General features: G+C 51.8%; 5 protein-coding genes across 5 annotated transcripts; 3 read left to right on the forward strand and 2 right to left on the reverse strand.

The window, feature by feature from the left end:
• Window positions 1–1,556: 1,556 nt before the first annotated feature.
• Window positions 1,557–3,562, forward strand: CTRU02_209746 (glycosyl hydrolase; the record flags this gene model as incomplete). Its single annotated transcript, XM_036720561.2, has 2 exons — window positions 1,557–2,063; window positions 2,120–3,562. The coding sequence occupies 2 exons, from the start codon at window positions 1,557–1,559 to the stop codon at window positions 3,560–3,562; spliced, it is 1,950 nt and encodes a 649-aa protein (XP_036587401.2).
• Window positions 3,563–4,406: 844 nt separating this feature from the next.
• CTRU02_209747 (uncharacterized protein) lies at window positions 4,407–4,988 on the forward strand (the record flags this gene model as incomplete). Its single annotated transcript, XM_036720562.1, has 1 exon — window positions 4,407–4,988. The coding sequence occupies one exon, from the start codon at window positions 4,407–4,409 to the stop codon at window positions 4,986–4,988; it is 582 nt and encodes a 193-aa protein (XP_036587402.1).
• Window positions 4,989–5,325: 337 nt separating this feature from the next.
• Window positions 5,326–6,416, reverse strand: CTRU02_209748 (oligosaccharyltransferase subunit ribophorin ii; the record flags this gene model as incomplete). The annotated part of the gene is made up of 4 exons (XM_036720563.1): window positions 5,326–5,565; window positions 5,646–5,933; window positions 6,002–6,200; window positions 6,283–6,416. The coding sequence occupies 4 exons, from the start codon at window positions 6,414–6,416 to the stop codon at window positions 5,326–5,328; spliced, it is 861 nt and encodes a 286-aa protein (XP_036587403.1).
• A 504-nt stretch (window positions 6,417–6,920) lies between these two features.
• On the reverse strand, window positions 6,921–8,131 carry CTRU02_209749 (glutaminyl-peptide cyclotransferase; the record flags this gene model as incomplete). Its single annotated transcript, XM_036720564.1, has 2 exons — window positions 6,921–7,434; window positions 7,488–8,131. The coding sequence occupies 2 exons, from the start codon at window positions 8,129–8,131 to the stop codon at window positions 6,921–6,923; spliced, it is 1,158 nt and encodes a 385-aa protein (XP_036587404.1).
• A 1,016-nt stretch (window positions 8,132–9,147) lies between these two features.
• Window positions 9,148–9,996, forward strand: CTRU02_209750 (retinol dehydrogenase 8; the record flags this gene model as incomplete). The annotated part of the gene is made up of 1 exon (XM_036720565.1): window positions 9,148–9,996. One exon carries the CDS (start codon window positions 9,148–9,150, stop codon window positions 9,994–9,996), a length of 849 nt encoding a protein of 282 aa, XP_036587405.1.
• Between the last annotated feature and the right edge of the window lie 2,155 nt (window positions 9,997–12,151).

The following is a 12,151-nucleotide window of genomic DNA, read 5'->3' on the forward strand; positions in this document are numbered from 1 at the left end:
GGGCAGCACGCCCTGCTTCTGGATGGCTCAGCGCACTTTGTCAGCAATGATTCGCTAGCAAGACCACTGAACAGAAAGCGCGTCTTGCGTAGTGCTGCTGCAGGACACAAAGAACACGCTCTCATTGTCTGAAAGGAATCGACTAATCCCGAATGCAAAGAAGACAACTGAGACTAGTCTGAGATGTATACGTATGAACTGAATTAATTGAAATTTTCTCTAAATTTTTTTCCATGTAAACCAGTATATTGGACTGGGAGAGACATCATGCTTCTTAAATTACGTAGCCCTTGGAGGCTCGCTTGCGGGTCCATACTGCCTAACGACAGCTAAATTCGGTGTGCCTCGGTGAAGAACTGGCTAGGCTTGATGGAGCACTTGCCCTGCCCGCCCTGCCCTTCTGGTGCAGGGCTCCCGCTAACAGCATCGCTGAGTAAGTTAGTCCATGGCTCAATTGTGTGCGCGCGAGGGCCCTTCCGCGCAAAAGAAACCCACTAGCTTGGCGTGCTGAGACAGGTTGGCGTGGTCGAGCACCACTAACTGCAACTCCGGGAGGCCGACTCAGTCCGTTTCACCTTAGCGATGCATTCCTCAAAGTTCTCTTCAACGGCTTTTGCCTATCATTCCAATTTGGAGGGCCAATCCCAAGTCCCGAGACAAATATCCGCCCATACCTACGGGTAGAGCCTACCAAGGTACGATGATTAACCTCTCGATGGTTAATGGACTCGATGGCTTGATATAGCTTGTCTGTTGGTCACGTCCGAGGGCCGGATGCGAGTCACCAGATCCACCAAGTTCGTCGCCAGTTATCGGCAGGTGATCACGCCGCTGGTCGGCTGTGCCGCCGCGGGGCTTTACACCGCCCAGGAGGCTGGGCTGGGCGCAAGTTTCCGGTGCAGAGAACCAAGAGGTTTGCTACCTTATTCAGTCTGTTACCTACATGTGGGTGCCCGTGACCATATTTCTCGCTGGAAACAGGGCATCTCCCAGGTCTATGGCACCCGCAGGCATAGCGGAAAAGCATGTTGATTCAGCCGACGTCCAGCGCTCTTCGCTATGTCCTGAAGCTGCATCAATGTTCAATGACACAGCGCAGGGTCTTGGAAGGGTCTTGGCGCCTCCAGATTTGCCCCGCATGAACATAATCTAGTGGCCGCCACCCTCCGGAGGAGGTGACCGCCCGCCTTGGTGCGCCATTCTGCGACCATTTGAGTGCCTCGTGCAGGTGGATCTAACCTGTTGGGTGGGCTTTCCTTGGTTTTGCCGCCATCGCCAAATCGCCCGGTTGTTCAGCGCTGCCAACTTCTCCGTCGCAGCCCAGTGTTCACTGTCTTAAAAACATTCACTTTTGACCTTTGCTCCTTTACCGCGCTTCAATCGCTTGCTGTGGTTTCGCTATTCGACTGCTACATATCTGCCACCCGTTGATTCTCGCTTAGGCGACTACGAATTCCTTCTGAATATGGCAGTGCGCTGCTGTACGTGAGCCGCCTTTATTTGAGCTTATTGCTCGTCTGCTTGATCATAGAAGCCTTCCTTTAAACCACTACATGATGGCTCAACCAGCCTTCCGATTACCTGGGGTTCTCCTCGCGGCTCTTGTCTTTTCTTACGGCACAACAGCTCTCGTTGCGGCGACACCATCGAATGCGCCCAAGAGCTATTGCCCCATCTTCTACTCCGAATCCCAGCTCCCAACCGATTGCGAGGCGAAACAACCCACAAGCTTCCTCCAGACATCCCAACCTGCGAAGAAGGCACGTGTCGATACATCAAGGACGAAAGATGAACCTCTCGAGGCTGCGTTCGAGGCTCTTACAGTCATGCAACATGACTTCTTTGTCGCAGACCAAGGGACATGGCCCGCAGCCATCGATTGGACTGCCGCCGTTATGGAGACAATGCTGTCGGGTGCTCTGACTTCATTGTCGCAGGCATTGGCTGTCCTTGACATTGGTAGAAATACCGATAAAGGAGCCAAGAGGAACTTGGTAGATACATTCTTTACCCAACTCGTGTCCTCGTACTTTGGTCAAGATGACGTCTCAATCCGTAATCAGGTACGTGTCCGAGATTGAACAGCACAACCAACAAGCGCAAGCTAACAATTTCAAAGGCCTTTGATGATATTCTTTGGGTTGTCCTCGGCTGGGTTGACGCCATCAAATTTATTGACATACACTCTGAACTCTACTATCCTCGAGAGGGACTCAACGAGAGTACAACCCCGGGCCTCGGGGATGCGTTGCAGAACGGCCCGTGGCACGGCCAATACTGGGTTCCTTCCTTTGCTCACCGGGCCAGAATCTTTTGGGATCTTGGATCTAAGGGTTGGGACACACGTCTCTGTGACGGCGGCATGAACTGGAACCCGAGACTGGAGCCGTATAAGAATGCCATCACCAACGAGCTATGGATCGCTGCTTCCATTTCGATGTACCTCTGGTTCCCAGGAGACAACAATACAACTCCGTGGATCAACCGGGCAAGCGGTTTCAAAGCCACGCGAGAGCCCAAATATCTCGCCGCCGCCATTGAAGGCTACAAATGGCTTGCCGGAGTCAACATGACCAATGAAGCCGGCCTTTACGTCGACGGCTACCATGTTGACAGGTCAAAGCCAGGCAATACCAAATGTGATCAGCGCAGCGAGGCAGTCTTCACTTACAATCAAGGCGTCCTGCTGACCGGTCAACGTGGTCTCTGGGTTGCGACTGGAAGCGCATCGTATCTCGAAGACGGACACAGACTGATCCAAGCCGTGATTAAGGCTTCAGGCTGGGACTTGGCATCGGACAAACCCGTCGATGATGTCTCGGAACTTCCTCCTGGTTATCTGCCTCCCTGGCGCGGACTCGGCCGTGGTGGCATCATGGAAGAGCGATGCGATGCTAGTGCGACCTGCTCACAGGACGGACAAACCTTCAAGGGCATCTTCTTTCATCATTTTGTAACGTTCTGCCAGCACCTTGATCCCGCCGATATTGAGCCTGGCATGACTGTGAACTCGCAGGCCTATGATCAAATAAAGAAAGCCCACGGGTCTGCTTGCCAGGCGTATTTGAACTGGGTAGAGCACAATGCGAAGGCAGCACTGTCAAGCAGAGACGGAGAGGGTCGGTTCGGCACTTGGTGGGGAGCAGGCGTTTTCCAACAAACCATGCCGACCATGGAGACGGACGGTATCCCTCGCGATGATCCAAATGTTATTGATTACCGTAACTATGGGCTTCCACACGACGGTGTCTGGGCCAACGGTAACCCAGACAAGGTGTGGGCACCCAACGGGGAGGCGCAGAAGAACCAAACGAAAAGCTACGTGTTTGTTGGTGGACAGGAACAACCCGGGCAGCAGGTGTTGGGTCGCTTGAGCAGACAGGGACCACGAGATGAAGAAAATGCAGACAGAACCGAGCGGCGTAAACCCACGACGGCGGCCACGAACAACGATCCGAACGACCGCGGAAGGGGTAGGACCCCCGAGACGCAGAACGGCGGCATGGCTCTGATGCGGGCGTGGTGGGAGCTTGTCGCGGCCTCCAACGGCACATATGCGTAGAAGCAGCATGCCGTACGAAGATGAAGTTATGAATATTGGATAGCACATTTGCCTACCTTTTTTTGTGGACGAGTATAGATGAACCACCCGTAAATATGCATATACAGCCGCGGGACGGTCTATGACGGCCCTTCTTTGGACATTTGAACTCTTCAGTTTTCCCTATTCAGTCTGCATTTTTCTACCTTCTCTCAAGAAGTAGACGCATCTTTGATTTCTTGATCGGACATCCCGTCTTGACCTACAATTGACCAGCCATCGTCTCCCTGTTCTGAACATATCGTTCGTGCAACGCTAACATCCGGGTCTCCACTGATTGGACTAACGGTTAACCGAGTGCGAGACGCTGACGTGCATCGCGAGCAGATAGCGCCCTGTTGCCTACGGCTGAAGGAGCCAGTACTACAGTCTCTCTCAGAACTGACCCCCCCAAACCTGTTGGCCGGGGTTCGCGACTGGATGCACCCGGCAAATCGGTGCCGGCGACCCACTTGGTCCGCCGTGGCTTGGCTACAGCTTCCTGCGGCGTGGTGCGCCGCTGAGGCCTGGCGACGATTTTCGAATGGGCTTTCCGAAAGAGAAGTTTATTGTTCAGGGAGGGCGCCATATTTTAGATATGGTGCGAGGATGAGAAATAGATATAAAGACGCGGTGATGCCCTGGGAAAAATAAGTAGTTGTTAGAAAGCATCAGAACCATCACATCCATTCTAAGCATAATTTGAACAAACCAACTGTTGTTCAAGCTGTTCATATTACTCACTCATTACGCCGGAGCATCAACTACACCACTCTTACTATATCAATCACTTTTGTAACCAATCCTCTTCATTCAAAGTCTCCAAATGGGTCTCATCACCGGTCTCGTATCAACCGTCGTCCACGTCGCCGCCGGCAGGAACCCATACGGCCACAACCACAACAAGACAAACCAGCCCGTCGTCACTACCGCGGCCAGCTACACAGCGGACCGTTCCTCCGATGCCAACTGCGGCTGCAGCAGCGGGCACAACGGTCAGCCCTGCGGCATCTGCGCTGTCGTGCTTCCCTTCGGTAAGGGGCGTCAGCAGAAGCGGGAGCGGAGGGCTATGAAGCACGCTAGGAAGGACGCTCTGAGGGCGCAGCGATATGCGTATAGGAGATACCCTGAGTATGCTCCGGGATACATGGCCGTGGGCGCGGATCATCATCATCATCATCATCATCATCATCATGAGCAGCAGTGGAGGACGCATCACGCAGGCTCGTCTGCGAGACAGGAGGGGTTCGCTGGGGACGTTGAGCGGGAGAGCGGGCGGAGGGCGTCGACTGGGGACGATATGCCGCCGCCCGCGTACGAAGAAAGGGAGGCATCGCAAGTTCCTGCTAGAAGAAGTGTCGAGGTTTTGAGGAGTGAAGAGGTCCAGCGTGGCCAGCAGAAGGCCTAGAGATTTGTGTGACTTTTTTTGAGTTGGGAGTTCATTTTTCAGTCTGACAGAGCGGGCACGGCGTTGGGTAGATGGCTCTAATTCCACTTGGTTCATTTCACCTTTTATTGTTTCTCGGTCTTGTCTAGTCCACAGATGCCCTAGTGCTGTCGTGAATGCTGATGTACAATAGCGGGGGGAGGTTCTTCTTCAACAACCATCCTATCCCCTTAACTTTTTTAGACCCCCGAAGTTTCCGCCGCCATAAACATGATGAGCCACTTATCCCTTTCCCCACATGATGCGAAAGAAAAGTTTCGCTCGTATATTTGGACCTTTGTGTAGCCGGAGGAAGGCTTTACCGCTGGCCGGCCAGGCGACGGCTCTGGACCTCGCCAAGGGCCTTGGAGCCGCTGAGGAAGATGGAAGTCGCGACAATGCCGATGACAGGCAGGGTCTGGAACAGGTTCCAAGTGCTGTAGTAGAGGAAGAAGACACCCTCCATGGCGATGATGGAGCCGAAGAAGACGGCATGGGAGATAGGGGCGGCACCGAGGGCCTTGGAAAGATGGTTGAAGTTGGCGCCGAGAGAGAGCCACTGTAGCTTGTCAGTACCTGCGTCCATCTCACAAAGAGGGGTGTCCTTGACAAGGAAAATTGCAAGAAAGGAGAACATACGCCCACAAGAAGCACGGGGATTGTGGCAAGAACAGCCAGCACAAAGACCAGAGAAATGACCTTGGGCGGGCTGCGGGGGTCCGCGCGGAAGATGTGGTGAATCTCAGGCTGCTTGCCATAGCGAAGGGGAGCCTCGTAGGTCGGAAGGACGGCGGTGGTGTCACGCTTCACCTCGACATCGAAGACGGTGGCATCGAGAGCCTTGGAGGAGCCGAATGAGCCGATAACAACGCTGGCGCGGAGGGGCTTGGTAGCCAGCAAGTGCTGGATGGGAAGGTCCTTCTGTGCCTGTAATGATGGTTATCAGCTCGCCGATACTTCCAATTGGGAACGATATGTTGATAGGGCAGACATACGACATCGACGACGCCGCGGCCGTTCTCTTTGAGCTCTAGAGGAAAGGGGGCTTCGAGGCCAGTCTCCGTCTCCTTGAGGATCAGGAACGCTTGGTGCGGGCGCTTGGCCTTGTCACCCTCCTTGGCCGTCAGAATGACCTTGAGGGAGTCTTTGGATCCAAGAGAAACGGGCTTCTTGAGAGGCGAAGTCGCGCTAAGCCTGTAATTTCAATAGGGTCAGCAATTGGTCGTTCCAGTTCGAAGGCATTCCCTCGTCAACGGTGGCTCGTTTAGCAACTTACTTCTCCTTGATGGCATCCTTGCCCTTTCCAGCAATAGAAACGGTGGCACTGTCGAATCCCCATGAAGAAGCGGCCTGCGCGGCACCAGCCGCAAAAAGCGCGAGGGCGGGCGTCAAGGAGTGGAGGAATCGCATTGTTGCTGGTTGGGCGACTTGTCTGTTGCAGCTTGTAGCTGGGGCGGGAGCTTCACATCACCAATGCTCACTTATGGACAGCTTTCATGTCCATTACGAACTACCGATTAGTGCACGGACCACATACAGCGGGACCAAGGAGGCCGTGTGGGAGACTGTTAGCACGGCCTTGCATACAGTACGTGCCTAATCCTATGAAATGGTGAATAAATGAGAGCTGGAGTTTGTTCAATACCCTTGCAAACTCGGAGTCCATAGGGTTCTCGAAAGCCCAATTACTATGTGTTAGGAGCTGGAGGCAAGTTGAAAAGACTCAGGGTTGAATTTGCAGCATTAGATCCAACAAACATGATAATGCCATCTTAAAGTCAACGGTGAAAATGAATTGCTCATGACAGAACATCTAATACGCCAGGACCACCTTGAAGCCTCAATTCCTGGAATAAAATGTGACTGAAACCCGTCTATTTAAATCATGCAATGCTTTCCAAATGCAGTAAAATATCAAAGTTCCATCCGAGGGTCACTGGGATCGTGCATCTTCTCTGCCGGCTTTTTTGGCAGAAATTCATCCACCTCCATCCATTCTGCCGCAAATACCGTGATGATACGAGCCCAGTCCCGAACTGTTGGCAAATCCAAGTGCTCTCCGTCATCTGTTATCTGATGCCAGACCTCAGGGAACGGATTCGGAATGATGTGCAAAATCTCAACGCCACGTTCCATGAACGGCACGTGGTCGTCCATGATGTAGCCTTGCGCCAAACCGCCTTCCTTCTTGTTCCTATCCACCAAGAAGGGTCGCTTTGGCTTGGACTCAAGCACCCCCAGCTTGCGCATGCGATGTTCAATCTTGGCCATTTTCTTGTAAGCCCAGTGTGTTGATGCGAAATATGAGGGGATCTGTGGGTTAGGAGCACCGAGTAGATCGATGAGAAGAAACAGGCTGATGGACGAAAGCCCGGACTTGTAGATCGAGTCGGGGTGAATTTCCTCTTCCCAGCTTTGAGCGAGTGCCCTGGACCAAGTTAGAAGAGACGAAGCAATCATCATGGCCTGCCGCAAGCGTACCTAGCTCCATAAAGGGAATCCGTGTCGGTCCAGGTAACCCATGCCTCCTCTCCGTCAAGCAGAACGATTTGTATTCCCTTCTCCTCCTCCAGCCCACTTCCAGCGTCACCCGACGCCTGCATGGCCTTCCACTTCTTCACCAGAGCAGCCTCGATGCTCCTCGCAGCATGGAGAAGCATCGCGCATGGTGCCGCGCTATCAATCGCTCCTATAAAGCCATCGGGGTGAACGAGACTGTCATAATGAGCAACGAGCGTCAAGCGCTCGACCTCTCCATCCTTGGCCCATGGCGGATCGCGGCGAAAGATGAGGTTGGTGAACGGTATATCCTTGTCTCCTGTCGCGGGCGTCTTGGAAGTCGAGTTGTGCCACTCGATCGTCCACTCGGGCAGGTTGGCACGGAAAAAGTCTACAAAGTGTTGCTGCACTTTGGACGAGCCAGGGGTGCCAGGAACGCGAGGAATAAGGATCGGCGCGAGCAGGGAGCCGGTGTTGATGTTAAAGCTGTCCCCTCCGGAGGGAATCGCGCGTAGAGCATCGTCTCCGAGTTCGGTATAGGCCGTCGTGGGCGTGAAGAAGGAGCAGAGGACGATGAGAATGGACCCAACGAGGGGTAGCTTCGGGAGTGAGGTCAGGAGACCCATTGTGAGAGGAGCCAAGTCGAGGGCAGCAAGTTCATGCTGATGCGTCTCGTCACGGAAAAAAGGGTTCGTTTACGAGTCGCTCGGCGGCTTCTTGCATGAGGAGCCTTCAGGGCGCGACAGCCATGTTGGGCAGAGGGATATGTGTCAAGCCGAAGACGCGGAGTTCGAATGCGACTCAGGTCCACGCCCGGTCCAACTCCCCGCCAAAGCGGTCGGCGCATGGTGGAAAATATTCCGACGACAGATCCACCTACGGAGCTAGATCCACCGTGCTGCTCCCTAATGGTGCTAGGGGATTCTGGGGTCGTTAAACTGCCGACCGCATCTCCTAGGCGGCCATATCAAAGTCAAGCAAACCCACCGACACATCAACTTTTTGTGTATTGAAGCTCGAGAATGAACAGGATCGTGTAGATCAATAAAACATGCGAGTTCCAGCCGCATGTAGCCCTCGCTCCAATTCCTTAACTCCAACGGACGAAACACATCACCTATCACCGACGGCGGAGCAACTTTCCTATAATCCTTCGGCGTTAACTCTCTTCTCCCTCCCTAGTAGTAGGTGGCGGCGTTTGGGCCAATAACAATCAAATGTGTAAGCCTCAACTGACAATGATATGTCGTGTACTTAACGTGATATCCATACGCACAGCAGCGCCTCGTAGTTATCCTCAGATGGCTAAACTCCGTCCCACACCACCACCTAAGCAAATCGCTTGTGAGGTTATCGCCGTTATGTTTCACCAATGGCTGACACCCCGAAATCTGGCATACATCATCATGAGAGCCGAATGTCTCCCCCTCATCTTCATTGTAGTCTGCCTCAAGGAAATGTCTATAAATGACGGACTTATATCCTTTACAAATCGAATTTCAAGCACAATCATTCAGAGACAAATCTTGACTACCTTGATATATTCACCTTGACTTCCGAATCTACCAAGTTTCTATCAAGAGAACATCAGTATCCCCAGCTCAAATCTTCTGTTCGGACAATAAGACTGTAACACCCAAAAATGGAGTCCCCAGTTTGGTTCATTACCGGCGCTTCTTCAGGCTTCGGCTTTGAAATCGCCAAAGAGGCCCTTGCCCGTGGCCACCGTGTTATCGCAACCGCCCGCAACACTTCCAAGATCTCCAGCCTCGCCACTGCCGGAGCCGACCTTTTGCCTCTTGATGTTATTGCCGATGAGGCCACCGTCACCGACATTGTTAATAAAGCCTTCACCATCTATGGTAAGGTCACTCATGTCATCAACTCTGCCGGCTACGCCCTCGAGGGCACTGTCGAAGAAGCCGATGCCAAAGAGGCTTTTGATCAATTCAACACCAACGTCCTCGGCACTCTCAAAGTTTGCCGTGCCGCGGCTCCTCATCTACGAGCCCAAGGTTTTGGCGTCATTGTCAATATCGGCAGTCTAGGTAGCTGGGAGAGCTGCGCTGCTGCTGGGCTGTACTGCGCTACCAAAGCTGCTGTAAGCAATCTTACGGAAGCATTCCGTGATGAGCTCAGCCCGTTTGGTGTTGTCGTTTGTGCGCTCGAGCCGGGCTACTTTCGTACCGGTTTCCTGAATCCTGGTGCCCGCCTCAAATCCAAGGTGGATCTAGACGCTTACAATGTCGGCCCAGCGGGCGAATACAAGAAGCTACTTGACTCCGCGGATAACCACCAGCCCGGAGATCCAGTAAAAGGTGCTCGTGTTGTGGTGGATGTCATGACAAAGTCTGGGATTGCTGCGGGCAGGGAAATTCCAATCAGACTGGTTCTAGGCACTGACTGCCTTGCTGCAGTACGGAGGAAGTGTAAGGAGACTCTTGCTCTCATGGATGAGTGGGAATCCATCTCTGGAACAACCGATTTTTAATAGTCATCACAGAGGAGAAAACTTTTCCCGTTTTCTTGCTTTCTCATTTTCTTTCTAGATCAGATCAGAAATGCTTGGTAGCTCTAAGTTTGCAGATTTCTAGCCAGTGGAACTCCATGTGGCGATACAGAACTTGACGTCTTAATCTTGTATGTATATATACTATGGAAACCACAATTACTACACGGCAATAAACACTTCGTTGTCACTACAAGCATTTATCGAATTAGTGATTTAAAACCTCCTTCCTACAGGGATTTGGTAACTTCCTAAGCCATAGTTGCTGAAGCTAGGAGAAAGATGTGTTAAAAAGTCTGTCACATGAGCCCTTACTTACAAACAGGTTAATTATATCTAAGCGCTACTGCGAACTCGTCACTCTCATTCTTTTTTTTCTCACATTGTCTCTAACATAGAGAACTGCAGAGAATACGCATGTGCAATGATTTTTTTTATGTCCCAGGTTCTCTGAAGACCGAGATCTTATGCCTTCGACGTATCAAAAATTTGCCTGCCGGCTTGTTTGTGTTCTCCTCCAGTGGAGCCACAGTTACTGGCCATCAAAGACTTGTGTACTTGGTCTTTAATAAAAAAGGTATCATGCTGTTTTTTACTTGATTAAGTAGTCTCTTCAAAAGAGACGTCCACGGGAACAAAGATCAAGAAAATGGAATCATAATGGGCAAAACAGACTTAGGTGGTGTCACCAAGAAAAAAACCTCATGATACGTTTTGCCATACTGATTCCTATTCTGTAACGAGGTCTTGTCCAGGACATGATATTTCCTAAGACGATAGATCCACTTCCAGGGTCCGCAGGTGTAGTCAAGTTTCTTTCAATGCTACCGGAGATTCCTTGAGCTATGGACTAAACTCACATGATCTTAGTCAGCCGGGCGAAGTCTTTTGTGACTGATGCTTTGCAGGAATCTGTGGTTGATTCAAGTTCGAGCTTTCAAATAGGAAAATTTCAAGGTGGCTGCGAGCATACAACTAAAGGGCTTTCTGCGGTGTACGCGTGTAAGCATCCAGAGCGCGCTTTCTGGGTAACTACCTTGCTCATTTGTCTCTCATGATCAGTCGTTGTTCTGAGTAGTGATTTGAGGTCGAGGGACATGAAAACTAAAGTCGTAAGGAGAAGTTCTCTTTTAAATGCGGTAGAATACTCAAGTTAGCTTAACTTGCAGATGACCCTTGGAAGTGTCTGGCTGAGCTCCTAGCGCGATGTCTTCTCAAATCTGTTGGCAAACCTTTTCTGACGAAAACGTAGCACTGAATTCCGAACTCAAATACCTACCCGTATTACCAAGCTTCGGCTAGTCCATATAGAGCGTGCGAGTTGGCTCCATGTGCAGGTGCCGTATCGGATCCCGTCCGGTCGAACATATTGATAATCGGGCTTGTCACTCCGCATCATTCATTGCTTCATTCTCTAGAAGATTTGCTTCTCTCGGGTTTAAGCAATCATCCGAGGTGACTCTGACTGGAGGCGGGGTCCTAAGATCACCTAATTACGCCATGAGAGCCATTGTTGACAAGCTAGTGTCAGAGAAAAGGACACCGAGGCGGCATGTTCTAGAAACGATGGGTCAACTTAAACCAATAGCCATTGTTCTCCTCTTCCTAGCACCCACCGTTCAGCCACAGGCAGACAAGAGTCCGGATTTAGGGCTTGGGGTCCGGCATCTGATTTGTTGAACTCCAAAGGGAAGCAATGTGGTATCACAGATTTGAGGGTGTGCACACCCTGGTTGCTCGTGTTAATGAAGAATTCGCCTCGGGGGCAACCCTTGCTACTAGCTCATTCCGTGGAGACGGAGGCGTTGTTGAACCCTAGTAAGCCCCGTAAGTAGATTTGATGTTTGGTTATTGGGGGGGAACCCCCTGGAGCTGATATCAGAACGCGATGTACGTAGTGAATCCTAGAGGAGAATAGCGAATTGCCCCGCTCATGCACTGCTCGTAGAAGCGTCACGGATTACAAATGAAGCAAAGCGCCACTTGCGGTGTTGCAAGCGGACCCCGAAGATATGGATGTGTAACTCTGATTAGGCGGATGGCCGAGACTTGGCGAGCTGCCCTTGCTTTGCCCACTGCGGATACCGTGCATGTCGTGATGTTGGGTGGCCTGACTGGCATCGAGTCGTTGTCGCAT

This window comes from Colletotrichum truncatum (genome assembly GCF_014235925.2).
Source record: "Colletotrichum truncatum strain CMES1059 chromosome Unknown Contig_0006, whole genome shotgun sequence".
NCBI lineage: Eukaryota > Fungi > Ascomycota > Sordariomycetes > Glomerellales > Glomerellaceae > Colletotrichum > Colletotrichum truncatum.